Source organism: Coturnix japonica, chromosome 5 (genome assembly GCF_054131305.1).
Source record: "Coturnix japonica strain WE chromosome 5, WE-NBRP24, whole genome shotgun sequence".
In the NCBI taxonomy this organism is placed as follows: Eukaryota; Metazoa; Chordata; class Aves; order Galliformes; family Phasianidae; genus Coturnix; species Coturnix japonica.
Genome location: NC_140667.1, coordinates 4,183,389 through 4,200,751, shown reverse-complemented (window position 1 = coordinate 4,200,751; position 17,363 = coordinate 4,183,389). Strand labels below are relative to the sequence as shown.

Sequence of the window (17,363 nt, the reverse complement as noted above, 5' to 3'; positions counted from 1 at the left end):
TTTCCCTGTATATGCAAGCCTAGGCAGTTATATAAGCAAATCTTCCCAGTGTGCCACTGCAAATGCTCAGAGGAAACCTTTATACGTAAAAGGGGTGACATAAACATTTAGTGGAGAAGAAATGAGATTGAATTCCACAGAGAAAGCCTTTTTTTTTTTTTTCTTTTTTCTTCTTTTTTTTTCCCCCCAGAATTTGAGACTGTGAAATCTGCAGGGCAAAGGTGTTCTGTTTATTTACACACTACAAGCAAGAAGCTCTGGCCCTGATTTGATTTAGAAAGCTCAGAAGTGACAGTGTTTTTATGGCTCAATGTAGCAACAGGAATTTATATCAAAATCACAGCCTTTGTCAAGTACATAATATCTGATTTTGGAAAGAGAAATAATTTCTCATGCAATGTGAGCATGGATTTAAGGGCTAGATAAGACATTCCTGAGCATCTTCCAAGAGGAGAATAAGTTCTTATTAAGTGTGTAAAATATCCCACAGTAGTTTGCTATTATGGGCAATGAAAAACTATTGTGAACAGGCTGCTGATCTGAGCATTTAGAGTAGAAACATATATACATGTAATATGCTGATACCCTTGAGCTACATCCTGACCAAACTCAGCTCTTACTGTTTCAGACTGAGAATTGACAGGAACAGTAGAAAGCAAATGTCAGCAGTGTTATAAATGATGCACAGACTTGTCAGCTCTTTAAGTATTACATATTAATGTTTTAATTTAGGCAGAGTAAGACATTTTTAAAGGAAACAGCTAGGAAACTAATATATAACAGTAATGTTATCAGTATAGTTATCAGTACTTATTTCTATAATGAATACTTGTCCATGTTCTCACAAAAAGCCTAATTCCAGCTCAGCTGAAATAATCATGAGTTGGCATCAGTAGCCGGTGAAATGGAACATGATGCAGAAGATTTAGCATGGGCATCCCCACTAAGTGTCCATGTATTGGTCAGAAGCAAAGAGAACCGGTCAAAAGCCATCCAGTGAAAAACACAGTTCTGAAAAATCTCTAAGAACACTTGGAGGGAGATTTCTGTAAGTAATCCATTTTTACAGGTTTTTGACTGAGCTACTTTAATAAGTGAATTCACTCAGTTTTTCATATTTGCTTTACATCTTATTCTCAAAATTTCCCCCAGCAAACCTCTGCATTGGGTCTAAATATAGCATAATCCATTTTGAGGACTACAAAACCAACACAGCAGTTTACATTTATCCTGCTTAAGATATAGCACTGCTAAAGCAAACTGCACCCTCAGGTAAAACATCATTGAAAGAACCATAGAGTCACCAAGGTTAGGAAGGACCTTCAAGGTCATTCAGTCCAAACATTCGCCAACCTCCAATACTTCCCCAGTAAACCTTCTTTACTAGGAGAGTGGTGAGGTCCTGGAACAGGCTGCCCCGGGAGGCTGTGGATGCCCCATCCCTGGAGGTGTTCAAGGCCAGTTTGAATGGGGCCCTGGGCAACCTGATCTATCTAGTAAATATGGAAGTTTGGTGCCCTGCCAGGCAGGGGGGGTTGGAGCTTCATGATCCTTGAGGTCCCTTCCAACCCGGGTCATACAGTGATTCTGTGAAGCCATTTCCCCTAGTACAAGATCTAGAAGTTTCTTGAACACCTCTTTGAACAGTGACTCAACCACCTTCTTTCCTCCAGGCAGATGAACACTGCCTGCCAACTTGGTGTCATCTGTAAACTCACCAAGTGTGAACTGCAGTTCATTTTTTGACCTTGCCTTTGCTGACAAATGGATTTGCTCTTTCCTAGGGTCATGTACACAGAGGTTAGAAATACATATGCATTTCATGATCCATTTTTAAAAGAAATTCTAGCAGATCTAGTGGTTGGCAACTGGGTCCAAAGAGGTTGCAAATGAATGATCTTAAGGTCCCTTCCAGCCTGTGCCAGTCTATAGTTCTGTGTGTTTCTTTAAATCATACAATCACACATATTACTTCTAATATTGTGCACCAAAATGTGACAAAATACTGTCCTTAAAAATATGATATCGCCTTTGGGAAAAAGTTCTGAGTTTAAAATTATAGTTATTCCATTAAATGTATACCATACCATAAAATGTATACCAGTAATATCACTTTAGACTGAGGACAGCATAAACATGCCTTAAAAATTATGACGCAACTCTTTTCTTCTATTTGTGGTAGCTGTTTATTGAACCTAATGGAAGCTGATGTCTCTTCCAAATAAATGTTACTTTTTTTGGTGGGGGGAACATAAAACTGTAAAATCCCAAAGTAAAGCTGAAATACTGACCTTGTCAGGCTACCAGGAAGGAGGTTTTCATTACAACACTGCAAATATAAGTACTAATTTTTCTATGTGCCCCAAAGAATTAGGGCTTGAGCTGAAACATACTAGAGCATGTATGTATGTGGACAGAAATTGCTCATTCGTGAGGACTCTTCCCCTTCTTAGAAATAGAAACATGGAACTTGGGGCAAAGATCATAGGGGCAAATAGAAAACCTAATAACATACATCCAGACAGAAGACACTACTCTTACGGGGCACTTGTTAATTCCAGGCTGAACTGGAAGCACTTGTCCTGGAAACCTCTGCACTAATATAAAGGTGATACATACTCTAATGACTTGTTACACAGCCACAGATTGGAAACTTGCTGCTGCTTTCTGAAAAGATAACAAGTAATTTAACAAATCATTTACAAATCAAGCAAATGGAACCCCATAAAGATATCTGAAAACCGTATTTTTTGGGTAATAAGGAATAAGGAGTTCCCAGTGTTATTTCTTAAGGCAGTATCAGGTTTTCAGATGATCCAGGGTGTTTGTCTCCTGTTCTGCAAGTGCAGTTTTCACTGTTGCAGTGAGGCTGCTGCTTCCGCCCCCAAGTGGTGAGAACCACTAGCACATGGCAAGTGAAATCTTTGGTTTTCTAATAGCACACCGCATTTCATGTAAAAACAAAGCACCAGGTGATTAGAAGTCAGCTTATATGACCACACCATGACAAGACATTTTCCAGTTGGTCTACATAGAGAATTTCCTCTTTTAAAACCCAATTCTTTTGTAATATTAGCAACTCCAAACAAACAAAACAACCCTCTAAAAGAATTTCAGCCAATAGCAAATGTCTTTTAGACTGCCAAAGCAACTACATCAGTATTTTAAAATCTTTATTTATGGTGCATATTTGTATCTATTCAACAGTATAGAATTCAACAGTACAGAAGTGTTTATCTTGAAAATAGATCTGGGTGCTTATCTTTTTGCTAAATAATATAGGAACATCTGCTCTTTTCCATTCCTATACTTCTCCATGAGTTAAATGCAGAGGACCCCTGAGGAAATCTAGCCATCTGTCACGCTACACAGACAGAAATGCACCTACCTCTGAGGGTGAAACGGAGTAACAATTCTCTTAGAACACAGACAAGCCATGCAACACTTGGTGAGTGGGATGCAATTACCCACAATGAGTCTTAGCCAAGGACTGAAGCATGTTATCTGCGGTTAATATTATGGGAATCTTTTTTTACAACATCAATCTTTCACTTTATTGTCCCATAACATACACCATTGGTTGGTTTAACAGCACAAGGGGGCTTTTACACAGGAGTTTGCTTCTTAGATAATCAGATCTGCTTGGAAAGCCTTGATACAAAATGTATCAGTTGAAGAATTTATGATGGTGCCTGTTTATTGCTAGAACTAGAAAACCAGAAACATCTTTTCTGAGGTTGTAGTAATCCTCTCTTTTCTGATGACACGTCTCTTAAAATTACTTTAAAGTGTATAAAGAGAAGTACTGAGAGGATTTGCTATCGATTCAGATCACAGGTTTGTGCAGCACTGCAGATATTCGTTTAACAGAACAGCTATGTAGAAATAAAAGTAACTACACGTGCACCATTTCTGCAGGAAACTATTGGTGGTTTAAGAAAACAAACAAACAAAAAACAGCTCAGCATATGTATTTGAAAAATAGCCGTGCTTACCATAGCAGTGAACTGACATATGGGTTTGTGGGCATACTCTTGGATTGCAGTGTTGAGTCTAGGATTGATATTGCTGCCTGAATTTGTCACTTCGTTTTTCCATACCTCCCTTTTTATTATTTATTTTAATACAAAACATAGAGGATGCTTCTCCTTTAGGTCAAATGTTGGAATATTAACAGACTTAATTAAATCACAGTACATAAAATGTTGTGTAGGAGGAACACGTGGAGTATCTGTTGAATTTAATGCAGCCTCTCTACAGAGAAATTCACATGTAAAACTATAATTAGTAATCTATACATACAAAGTATAATTCTCTGGTGATAGAAACAGCCAATACATTTCATCTTCACCACTATGCTCTGCCAGAATAGGTTCCAGTCATTTAAGGACACTTGTCTACTTTCTACTGCTATTACACAGCCTTTTTAAGTAGAAAGGTATTGTAATGGCTTGTATAGCTGCATGAAAAATAAACAGGAAGGAAGCCTGCATGTTCAGTCAATGTTTGAGGTCAGTAGAGTCTTGTGGGAAGATGTTGGTGATCCTTGTGCCTCCCCCTGTATGTTACTCCTGTTTAAATTACAATTTCCAGCTAGCTGCTGACCATCATGTGAATTCCAGATTGAATATGATTAAATTTCATTACTTACATTTATGTGGGTCAACCGCCCCACTGCAAACCAGATCTAAGATAGGAAAAATAAAGATCTTATTAAGGTTCTGTACTGCTATAAAGGAATGGAAAGCACCACAATAATATTAGGGTGGCAAAATCTTTGGTAGCAACAAATAAAAATAAGCCCAAGTGCAAAAGCCACAGATGGAAACATAAAAGGGGGGAAAAAAAGCTGTTTACCTTTGGAAGAGCTCAGAGAGATAGGGATTTTCAACAACAGAGGCCCTTATTTCCACTGCCAATCCTTAAATGAGGTCTGGGAAGGGGTGGATCCTGCCACCATTTACTTGTCTTCAGTAAAGCCAGATTCACACGAAAGCTAGACTGAAAACAAAAAACAAAACAGCTCTGATTATTGTTGTTTTTGTTAATCTCAGAAGTCATTACTGTATGAGAGCTATTGAACCATGGCCTGAACCACTGATGGAGCATATAGGGAAGGGTCCTGGTCAGCCCTGGAAGCACAGGTGAAAGCAATTCAGCTGTGTGACTAGAAGGTGTGGAGCCTGGCTGTACCTCTATTAGACCTCATTTAAGGGCTGACTGCCAGTGGGGATGGGTTTCTTCCTGGAGATCCCTTCTTGGTGAAGTTTTCTCCTGTGAACATTGAATCTCCTGGTGCAGATGGGCAATCTTCTTCCATTCCTTTGTAGTCCCCCTTTGTTGTGTCAGTCTTTCTGTCACTGGTAGTTATCCTCAGTGCCTCTTTAACTTTTGAGAAGCAGGTTCTTAGCTTTGTATAAACCATTAAGTTCTCTCCTTTTTGATACAGTAAGTATGTAATAAGTTAAGTACTCAACATTTTGCTTAGGCAGTATGTTCATGGTTTTGGTGGCATAAAAGATAATATTCCTATATTTACCACAAGGTAAAAAGGAAAACCAATATATTCAGAGGTAATATGTGTGTAGGGAAGGTCTTCATAGTGCTTTGCTGAGGGCATCAGTTGTTCCTTCTCCCTAGAAAGTCTTAGAACAATGCATATTTCAAGACAACAGGAAAACCTCTGCTTTATTTTAGGGCACTGCTAACAAGATTCATGTTAATTACATTGTGTTCTGTGGAGTGTGGGGAAGATTAAGGGTATCACATAGCCAGCTTGTTGCCAAGGCATCAGACATCTGTGAGCTCTAAATGTAACTAAAATATCAACTCCTCAATTAAGAGCCCTTTCCTGAATGTCAGAAGGAATATCTTCAAGCTTAAGCTCCGTGTGCATTTCATTTTATAATCTGGTGCTTTGGTGTAAACGTACCTTTTCTTATTTCTTCTCTTCTGTTATAAATACATTGTCATATCTAGCAGATTAGCTACTTGATTCCACTAGAGTAAACTGTGATTCCAAGTCTATTGCATGGTGCTGTAGAATGATATTAACTTTGACGGTTGTATTAAAGTATCATTGCTCTGGCAGGAACGGGCTTTGTGGACACAAACTGAAATGAGTATTGTGCTTCTGAACCCTTTTACAACTCATGCTCTGTAGCTGAGAAACTTTCTGGCTATTTTTGTGGCAAAGACTTTCTGGTTGCTTCCTTTTGAACCTTCAGGCCACTCTTAAATGGGGAGATTTTAAATGGCTTCTTTTCTCACACCAGGAGAAGTGATCAGTTTCACCATTAGTGCTATCTCAGCATGCTGCATTGTATGAGCCCTGAATGCTGCTCTGTTTGCTAAAGACAAATATAAGAGCGTAGACAGATCTTAGTGCTCCTTATTCTGTTCTAATGCCACTTAAACTTCTCAATACATGAGAATATAATAATTTAAAGGAGGAAGAAGACAGCTGTCGAAGTTTTCTTCTTGGGCTGCATTCCTTCCTAACTCAGCAGGAGGCCTGTCTCTGCAGAGTAACAAGAAAGGAAGCTGGGATTTGCCTTTCTGGATGGAACTAACCTTAATGTACACATTGCATTTTACTGGCAATCTATCTTTAGCTAACAAATCCTCATACACAGAATCACACCTTCTACAGCTTGTCAGAAGAAGTGATTCTAGGTCCTCAGGAGTTCTCTCACCATTGTTGTTCTGAAGGCCTACTGAGGGGTATGTATTTCTTAGATACTAAGCCTGCTTTATTAATGAAAAATATGCATTACATCACAGCCAAGCGAAAACCACCACTGAAATGTGTATAAATATGGAAGAATATGAGCACAGTTCTATGCTGCTTGCCAGGTGTCCTAAAATCACACCCAAGGGGTTGCAGCTAGGTAATTAATTTCTGCAACACGTAACTTGTTAAATTTAGCTGTTTATTTTCTTGTTCTCTCTCACTCAATATTTTCCTCCAGTTCCAAACTGCAGGTCTTACTTTATGTATAAAAACTCCTGTAAAATCACCAGGGCTGGTTCCAGAACAAAAAGTAAGTTGTCTTACAGTCATCTGAATTGTGCTCTGAGTTTTCTGCACAGATGACTTTTTTTTCCCTTTATTATGCTAAACTGGAGACTTGATCTAATATGTCTGTCTTTCTGAAGATGCAATTTAAAGAGGCTAGAAAATCAGTAGCTGAGTCCTTCTCCCACCCCATTCTTCCTTGCCATCTTCAACCTTGATGCCAAAAATCATATTTAGCTTTAGATTTTAGACCAAGGTTGGTGTACTTTTGGCTTCTCTGTTGCAGATTCAGCTTCCCAAACTAGAACTGAGTGTATTGGATGGGATAGTCGGTGATTTTTGTTTGTGTGGGAAGGTGGTTTTTTAATTCTTTAGTCAATTACTTATTTAGGCGTTATGCATACATCCAGTAAAAATGGGTCTAAGACTTCCAGTTGATTATATGTTGGTACATATTCCTTTCTTTCATGAAGTCTTATGCATTCCAAAAGGCTGAGCACATCATAATCATTGCAATGGCTGCCTTCTGTGGTCTTTGGCTTGACATGGTGTTTTGACTTCCTATTAGGAATAATAATCCAACAATCCCAAGTTCTGAAATAACCACATTACCAACCTGAGTGGCTGGAAAGCAAATAGTCTCCAAAAATGCATTGCATTGGTAACATCTTCACTTCCAAATTCTCCTCCACTGGGAGGCCCCGTGGCTCATGGAAACACCTTTCCCTGGAGGTATTTTATATGTAATAAAAAAATCTCCACTGAACCCCTGAGTCGAGTCCAGCTCATGTTACTGCATCGCTGGTGATGGATCAATCCGCCCTGCTCTCACAGGCTAGTTTTCTTGGCAAGCTGTCAACTTCTTTTCCGTTTATGACAAGAATATTAATCACTCTCAGAACGGTGCGTGCTTCATCACCAGTGCACATCATAAATCACTGAGAGGTAATTTTGCATCTGGTTAACATTACACCTAAGGGCTTCATGCAGTACATGCCATCACGGTCTGTATGGGCATCTTTCCTTCGCTTGTGTCTTGTATCATGTTTTCCAAAAGGCTTTGTGAATTGATTGCTTTTTCACTAAAAGGATGGATGACTAATCATGCAGCCTGAAGGAAATAGGGAAAGGGGGGGGGGGGGGGGGGGCAGGTTTCCCTTCGTATAATCCTGGGTGGAGTACAGGACAGGTCAGACAGTATAACAAAACTACTCCAGTTTCTCTACTGAAAGTCCCTCTCGAGGAATAGGATTCTAAATACAGTAGGAATTTTTCATGAGTTCCAGCCTTTTTATAAGAAATATCTATAATGATGCACATTCTGGAACTGTTTTCCCACACCACTGACAGGTTGTCAGCCTGAAAACAGACCAGAATAGACCTTTCCTGGGGTGGTAAAAGCTGTTTCTATTTCACATATCTATCCCCCTTTTTTTCCCTAAATTCTTAATGCCTCATCTTTGTCTCTAGTCCCTGTTTCCCTGTAGTAGGGTGATGGAAAAGATACAGATCCCGTGGTTCTTGTATATGCATAAGTGTTATCAGTAGAAGTGTGATGGCCGGTGTATGGGATATCTGAATCAACCTCTTTCTCCAAGCTTTTTATCAGTCTCTTTTTCCCTCAAGGATTAGAGGGACACAAATAGAAAGAGATCATCTTCAAAACTAAAATAACTGCAAACAGTTGATCACGTTGCCAGACATTTAGGCCCAACTCCAATACACTTAATGCTTAAATATCATTTTTCTTGCTATTTGCTACTTCAAGATAAATTAGGCTCAGAAATTCATTGTTATTTATGTATCAGGAAAGAGGTCTGAGGAAAATGAACACATGCAACTCAAGTTCTGGAAACGACGACTCAGTCTGGCAGAACAAGGTGGGAGACTGAGGATGTCAAGAACCACAAAACTTCTCATCTTTGATGATAACAAAATATAATGAAAACTTGCGTTCTTAGTATTTTAAACCTTTTCCCAAAGCATATTTAATTGCCTATTTAGAAATCTCAGCTTTTATGTGCTGACAGTGTTAAAACTGAAAGACCTCTGTTTCATGAAAGTCCTATTTAATATTTCTTTTTAATTGGGTAACAAATCAGGATATGGTGTTGCCCCACCTCAGAAAACAGATGGGGTTTCGCTGCTGGCTTTTTGGCAGGGAAGGTTTCATCTCTAACACTGTGGGAGAATGGATTTATAGTGGATCATAGAATCATAGAATCACAAGGTTGGAAGGGACCTACAAGATCATCTAGTCCAACCGTACTCCCTTTACCATACCTACAGATATATACATGTCTTCAGCTTCTGACTTCTCCAAATTGTGCTGTTACATAAAGAGGAAGCCAGTCTGAGAGCAACCTGTTCTCTAAAATCCCCCCAGACAAGGAGCAGAAGAAAGGATTGATGTTGGCATTTAGGCTGTGTGCTGCCATCCTCAAAACATCCACCCACTCAGATGGGTTTTCTGGCAGTGTATCTGTGCTCTCAAAAAGAAGCAAGTCATCCTGCACTAATGTTACAGGAAATAAAGGGAAGCAAAATTAATCAGGGTGGAGAATCCAAGCTTGGTGGGTTCATTCCTAAGAAAACGAGAGGAGGGCTCCACTTATCCTGCTGCAGTTACACCCAGGGAGAGAGGGAGGACTAGAGAGCTGTAGCTGGAAATCAAGCAGATGGAACAGTTTTGTTGTCTGGAGATGTCTGAACAACTGGCACACCTCTCAGTGGTTAGTTATTGCCCAGATGGAGAGGCAAGCTCTATGGACAGGAGTCCTACGAGCAGTGTCCAAAAGGGCATCTGCAGCTCCATTAAATCTGACTCCGTTTCCTGTCCAAATGCAGAAACATAAAGCACGATGTGCCCACTTTACCTGACAGCAGTCTGCTCTCCGCACTGCAGCTAACATGAACATCCTGCAGTTGATTGGGTTGTTATTGCCAGTTTTGAGAAGAGATTTTTGGTGTATTTTTTAGGTGTTTGATATTTTACTTTCCAATCTACTGTCTATATAATTATAGGATACATATATCTTCCCTCTTTCTGCTTAAAAGCATTTCTCCTTGTCCCTCTATTATCTACCCTTTCAAAGAGTTGGCTCCCCTCCTTTTTATATATAGACTCCCTTTAAGTACTGGAAGGCTGCAATGAGGTCACCTTGCAGCCTTCTCTACTTGAGAATGACAAGCCCATGTGTATGGGAACTGTGGCCTGAACCACTGACCCATTCAGCCCTGGGAGCACAGGTGAAGGCAATTCAGCTGAGTGTGAGCAGAAGGGGTGGAGCCTGGCTGCACCTCTCTTAGACCCCATTCAAAGGCTGATTGTCACTGAGGAAGGATCTCTTCCTGGATGTCCCTCCCTTAGTAAGAGACTAAAGGCACAGTTCCTTAAATAGTTCCTATTCCTATTAACTACAATATTTTACAACCTTTGGACTGTATGCAATCAGATCAGAGCCTGATACTGGGGAAAGAAGGATCATTTTAAAAAGAATAGTTTAATATCGTTTTTTTTACCACCTACAACGAATGGTTCTGATTAAGTTACACAGTATATTGGAAAGCCAGCTGAGTTTATCTCACTATTTTTATTCCTACTAAGGCTAGATAGATATGCAACATTTGACCACAGATTTGCTGGGGTTTCTATTCATTTCTGGCAGTAACTGTAGATCTACCAGGCAGTGTTGCTAAGTAATAGCTGCGGGCCTTCAGGCCACCAGACAAAAAGGCTCAGGCAGCCAGCACTTGGAACACAAAACGTGCTTCTGCCTGCTTAACAGCACTGTTTTGCTGAGGAGTTAAAGAGGGATTACAAGGAGTCAGACACGTACTAAATGTTTTAGATTGACTCATTTGTGACAGAAAGCACAGTCACTGGTTGTAAGGGAATGTGCATATGTGCCTTCCAAAAATCGACATGGAGGCTGAACTTCACATCCTACTCATCTCCCAGCACATTGCTCAGTACACATGCTTATGTAAAAAATACTTCCTGGGCTGCATCTGAATGATGTAAGTGTGGAGAAGAGAGAAATGATTATTTAAAACCAGAACAAGATTTAATGCAGCTATTCCCTCTCAAGGACTCTGCTGTGCTGCAAAGTGATGACCCTGGGCATGTGGGCAGACAGACAAGAAAAAGTAGCTGTGGCTCAGTGACATTACAAATTAATTACCAAATAATTTCTTGATTACTTGAAGCATCAATACAGTAATGCCCACATATCTTTTTCCTTTACTTTTTTCCATCTGTTAAGGGAAGGAAGCATTTCACATCTAACTAAGCCCTCCGGTTGGGTTGCATTTGATGTCCCTTTATCCAGACTCTGCCAAACCACAGGTTGGTCCACACACACACACACACACACTCATTCTATCACAGTTGATGTGCATTGCTTACAATACATGTAGAATTTAGCATGTTTCCCTTACTAAGCAGCTTCTTAAGGAAATGTAAGGCAACAAAATTACCCAGTGTGGCCATCATTTCAGATGGTGACCAGATGTAGCTTTTCTTACCGAGTTTCTTACTCAGATTACTGAAATTACTACTGTAGGAAACCTGTATGCAGCACCCAAATATCCCACACGTTGAACTGCAGAAATCTATACATATATTTTTCTCTGTGAGGCTCTCTGGGCATTTAACCTGAAGATTTCTCAGCATCTTCACAAACAAGTTGACAGCATATTAAAAATAAACACTGCTTTATTTGCCAGGTTATTAAATGTATATATATATATATATATAAGTTAGCCAAATGCAACGTTTAAAAAACATTAGTGTATCATATAGACCAGCAACATACATAGCAGACAGAAATGCCACTCTGATTACATGACAGTATGATTCAGGACAAGCAGTACACACACAACAGTACAGAAGTCCATGGATTTCCACTCTTTCCCATTGTCTCCAACTGATATTATTACATAAAATAAACCAAAAAAACAATAACATCTTATAGGAAAAAAACCAGCATAGTGTTTTATAGTAGCACTCATTTTGCAGTCATTTGCTCATCTCATCTCAATCTAATATATAAATACTAGATTTCATCTGGAAACACGATAATCCCTGATTGTATGACACTTGAAAAGCCAATTTGATTATTTTTTGCTAATTCTAACGAAGCAATCTGCTGTAGCTTTACCTGCTGCAGTTCCAATGTGGAAATAACTTTACTTTGGTCAAAGGACACTTTTAGATGCCTGTTTTGAACATATCAAACCCCGGCCCATTAACAGTAACTACATCCTCTAACCCACCAGGCCATTTTTGCTGGTTTTATCACTTTTCATGAGCACTTCAGGAAGCACGCTCTTGGATCATCATAATCCTTCTAAGTGTGCCAGTGATCTCTTGCTGTAACACTAGTGAATGACAAGCAAAGGCAAACTCTTACACAAACAGGCACTGGATTTCTTTGTGACATTTGCTCTTAATGCAAGAATCATTCACAAAAGACAGTTATTTTGTTGACAACCTTTCAAGTACAGCAAATTAGGACACTTTATTTATTATAGGGCCTAAATAAAGTTCCATATGCAGGAGTTCCATATGGAGCTGAATCTTCCAATTTTTTTTTCAGTTTCAGTGCATGTTTTGCACTGAAGTATCACTTTGCACCTCATCGCTTCACTATTTGAAGCAACAGTTTGCTTTGCTAACAGGAGAAAAAAGAACCATGAAATCTAAATTAAGCAGCTTAATTAACAGTACAGATGTACGAAGCAGCAAAGTGCTTGCAGTATATAAGTTCTGGTGTCACATACATAATTATGGTGGCTGATATTTTTCTTTGGCTTACACATTAAGCAGCAGAACTAGCTTATTCATACACACGTTCCTGCAGTAAATCCATTATTTCAAACCGATCCGAATAGATAAGAACACAGTCAGTTCATCATGAACATGAACTGCCAATATGCTCGATCTGCTAAGCAAACTGACAGAATAAGCTGAATAACTTACAGAAATGGAGAGAAATGTACACCTGCTTCAACTCCTTGACTGGCAGCCAAACCATGTTTGCTTGAGGTAGGCACTTCTGTGATAGAACTTTTGCTAGTAATTACAGTTCCACCCAAGACACTGATTTAGAACTCTGTTACAACATTAAGATTATTAGTCAAAAATTGGCTTTGTCTGTTGAAACAAAATCTGGAAAGCATTGGTTGTGGATCTTGTAAACAGTACATTATTGGCTGATATGGCATTGAAATACACTATTTTTATTTGTATATACTTGCAGGGAAGTATAACTTTCAAAGTGCAAATGTTAAAATCTCTCATCTCTCCAGCCAGTGTACTTGTACATGAGAGAACTCAACAGCCTGGTGCCAGCTGATCCAAGCATTCTGGGTATGGACAGTTGGGCATGAATGGTTTGCATAGCACTAACAAAGACATGTGTGCCGAGGCAGGCATTGCGTGGCTAACACTACACTTACGTGTGCAGGTTCACAGTATCATGATGCCTGCAAGCACACTTTGGAAATGCTCGTTTCCACATAGCGATTGTTTTCACATCTTTTGCCAAACGCAGATAAACAAGGCACTAAGTGTGCAAATGTCGATATGTTTTAAATATACAGCAAAATCATTAAAAAAATGCATAACTGCTTAAAAATATAAAACAAGGGCACATCTGTAAACAGCTGGTAGCTACTTTACACAAGTAGTTACTTACCTACTTACACACTCTATAACCAGAAAGGCCCTGTGACAGAACAAAAGAAATACCTTCTTGAAGATTAAAAAGAAAACATGATAATAGAAAGGCTCCTATGTATAAGGACTGTAACAACGTAAACATGGAGTACTTGGCATTCCTAAAATCATCTGAATGTGAATCCTACTCTCTATACAAGCACATGGTTTGATCAATTAACGTGGCAGTCCAACTCCCAACCTGCTGTGCTCTGGAGTCACACTCCACAGCACACGGTATGAGCATGTGATTTTAAGGCCTCAGTTGGCAAAGATGGGAAGAATCCAACCAAAGGAGCAGCTTGGCCCAAAACTTACGTCAAGCACGTTCTTCCAATGGCAAGTTTTGCAATGGAGAAATAAATCAGCTGTATCTCTCCAAATCATATACAGCCTTTAGAAAATTAATTCAATGATTCCACAGTATCTGCATTTAAAGAGCAAACTCTATGGCAGGCATAACTTAATGAAAATAAATTACAGTGGGTATTTTTCCTTCATTAGTATGTATTAACTGAATTCTGTGCCTTAAAATAATTCCAAACGGAATTAAACTGGTATATCTTTAAAAACCTATTCCTTCTATAAAGAGTATAGACATTATAAGCCAGGAAGAAACATTTCAGAAGACACAGTAGATAGAAAAACACCCCAAACCCTAACCCAGCTCTTCTACCAGCAGTGCTTTCTGCTTTTAATGATTCACATTGTAAGGTAATGCTCAGCATTTCCACAGCAGAAGTCCTCTGGGATATCTTTCTCATTCAGCTGGGATACAGGGTAAGGGCTCGGTGATAATGACTGTATGATACCTTCTGAATCCTTGTACTGAGGATCCAAATTACAGGATTGCAAGATTACATTAATTATTTGAAGTGATACATACATAGAGAATGGTGCCAAAGTCATGTCTTTAAATAGTTTCCACTAAACCTAAAATGCTCAGTATGACTCTCAAAGAGAAGTCTAAAATCTTTGGACCGAAAGCAAAGGGTTGAAGCCGTCCTACAGCCTTCAAGATGATGCATACTGAGCAACCAAAGAAGCTAAAATGAACCGAATCCCACATAGTTGTTTCTTCAACTACATTGCTCTGGATAACTCCATTCTCCCTTCTGTGGCAATGAACTCCTTTTCCGTAGCTCGTTTATCACCATGGCATAGTCTCTCCTTCAGTTTTTCAAGTTCATACTCATGTAGGATTTTCTGTGTCAAGTATTTTTCACGTTTTATCTTGGCTTTAACATCTGCAGGGACATCAGGGATCATCCACGCTACGAAGAATTTGACGATGAATACAACATGCTGCAAAGTAAATAAATACATAAATAAGGAAGCCAGAGGAAATGATCTGAAGGTAGAAGTGTGATGTAAAATAAACCACTTCTCCTTTAAAATATTTCCCATTATATAAAAGCCTTAATCCCAAACCATTTATGAACTACCTAGAAAATATATCAGATGCTAACATCAGAGGGGAATAAACACAGGGAACATACCTCCATAATAATTATAAATGCCAGCTTTGCAGCAAGAATGTGCCAAAACTGCATTGTGTGTAAATATTTCCTCTCATGATCTGGAGGGTACCGATAGTCTCTGTACCTGTTGAATAGACAAATGTGAAGGTGAAATGTCACGTTCAGCCTGAGACAGGCTACAAGCTCAGTGACGCTTATAAGCACATACATCTGTCACTTAAGGAACCTTTTCATCTTGATTTAAACGCTCTGTTTCCTTTCCCAGGAAAAGGTTGCCTTGCTATTTGTTTCAATCTTATGTTTGTTTAAACATTCCCACTCGCAGCACCAGCTTACAAACGAGGATGTGTGAGAAGAAGAATTTTAGATACAGCTTACTTTTCCAAGCAATAATCAAATAATATGGGAGTGATGGAACTTACCATGCAATAATTGACAAATATAGAGTGAATGCAACAGATGCTGACAGACTGTGTACTGAACAGATGCAGGGCTTAATGGAAACACATTCTCAATCAGGTGTTCTGCACTCACATGTATAAGTAGGACGGATACCTGGGGCTTTAAAGCATCACAAAGCTCCAGCTTGATTTTGCTTTGTTTTTTCCCTTCACCAAAACAAATATAAACACTAATCTTTTACCAAGGACTTCTCTGAACTTCTCTCCTTCTAGAAGCCTCTAATACTTTCACTTTAAAGGCCATATCTCATTTCCACCTTTGAAGTCTAAACTGCCCCTTTATTGTAGATCCATGGTCATCAAGGCACTGCAGCCTGGAATCCTTTGAAAATATTGGCCAAAGTTGCAACTTTATGGACATACATTTCAGAATGATGAAAATGATATTTAATTTCTAGCAAACTACACAGAACCATACTGGCTTTTTATGTTATATACAAAGGCACAAAACATTTATTATCATACCAACACCAACCTGCATTGTTCAAAACCTTCTGGATTCTGCTTAGGCTTGTTTCTGTCAGGAAAATCTGCGATTTCAAACACTGACAAACTATTGTTTATGTATCCAGACATCGGTGAGTCTTCGCTTTCAGAATAAGCGTAGTAATAAACTAAACGAGGAATCATATCCGATGTGAACGCAACAATAAAAGCCTGGAAACAAAACAGGGAAAAGAAACTGAGCAAGAAAATTTTTGAGGGGATCCATAAAGGGTTTCTGGTACTGCAACAGTTACATAACCCAGAGTCCACTAAATAGGGGTAAGCACATCTTGGAAAAGATCCTGCCTTTATCCAATGTTGTAAGGACCAGCTGATTTTAAACACTTGGTGAACAAAACATTTTACAGGTTTGAATTCATGTGAGAAAGGCTGAATGTGAATTCAGTGAGGAAACCAGCCAGGTAATTTGATGAAAGAAAGGGAGTCTTTTTCTCCAGCTGTATTTAAGAAGTCAACTGTGGCTTTTGGCACACTTTGCCTATAAACCTGAGATACTTGAAATGCTCAGGTATCCTACTAGTTTGGTAATAGCTGCAAGTAGTCTTGTTGCCTAGGACATCTACAGATACAATACTGTTGAGTATTCTGCATTAAAAAGATACTGCTTTACATTATACCTAATATCAAATACTGACATACCATTGTATTTTCAGTGTATAAAAAGTACTCTAAGGTTCAGACTGGCTTCTGCCATTTCAAAGTGATAGAATATGAAGATGTGTGAAGGAAAGATTACAGTCCAATGAAATATGGATTGAGAGCTCCACATATCTTCTGTGTTGCACATGGACAACACAGAAGACTCAGATGGACCATATCTCCATAGGATAATGTGATAAAGTGAATGGTATCAATGAAGGAGATAAAGCATTAACTGGCTTTTAAATCTGCACATTCTGAGCCCATAAAAGAGCGGAAGAGTTGGTTTGGCAGGGTTAGCTTACTTACATTAGTCACAACAGACAAGATGGCCATTCCATTCAGGATTTCTTGCCACACTCCTATGCTATGTGCTTTTGCAGCCACGGGTCTTCTGTACTGAGTAGTTAACTTCCAGGAGTCTACTCGAATCTCCAGGATATTATTCATCAGAGCAAGAAGAGGAGCCAGGGGAAAGGATGCCACAAAGAGAGTAATGAATCCAAACTGAATGACTGTAAGCAGAAAACAGAAAA

General features: G+C 39.1%; 1 protein-coding gene across 14 annotated transcripts in view; it reads right to left on the bottom strand.

The window, feature by feature from the left end:
• Positions 1-11,717: 11,717 nt before the first annotated feature.
• Positions 11,718-17,363, bottom strand: part of ANO5 (anoctamin 5) — a 47,165-nt gene continuing 41,519 nt past the window's right edge. For 13 of the 14 annotated variants that reach the window (XM_015863396.3, XM_015863399.3, XM_015863398.3 and 10 more), the window contains 4 exons: positions 17,137-17,342; positions 16,157-16,338; positions 15,239-15,344; positions 11,718-15,044 (listed from right to left, as the gene is read on the bottom strand). In XM_015863396.3, coding sequence (XP_015718882.1) covers positions 14,823-15,044; positions 15,239-15,344; positions 16,157-16,338; positions 17,137-17,342 — 716 coding nt within the window. In that variant the 3' untranslated portion in view covers positions 11,718-14,822. The remainder of the gene's footprint in view (positions 15,045-15,238; positions 15,345-16,156; positions 16,339-17,136; positions 17,343-17,363) is intronic. The other variant, XM_015863403.3, reaches the window with a different exon arrangement.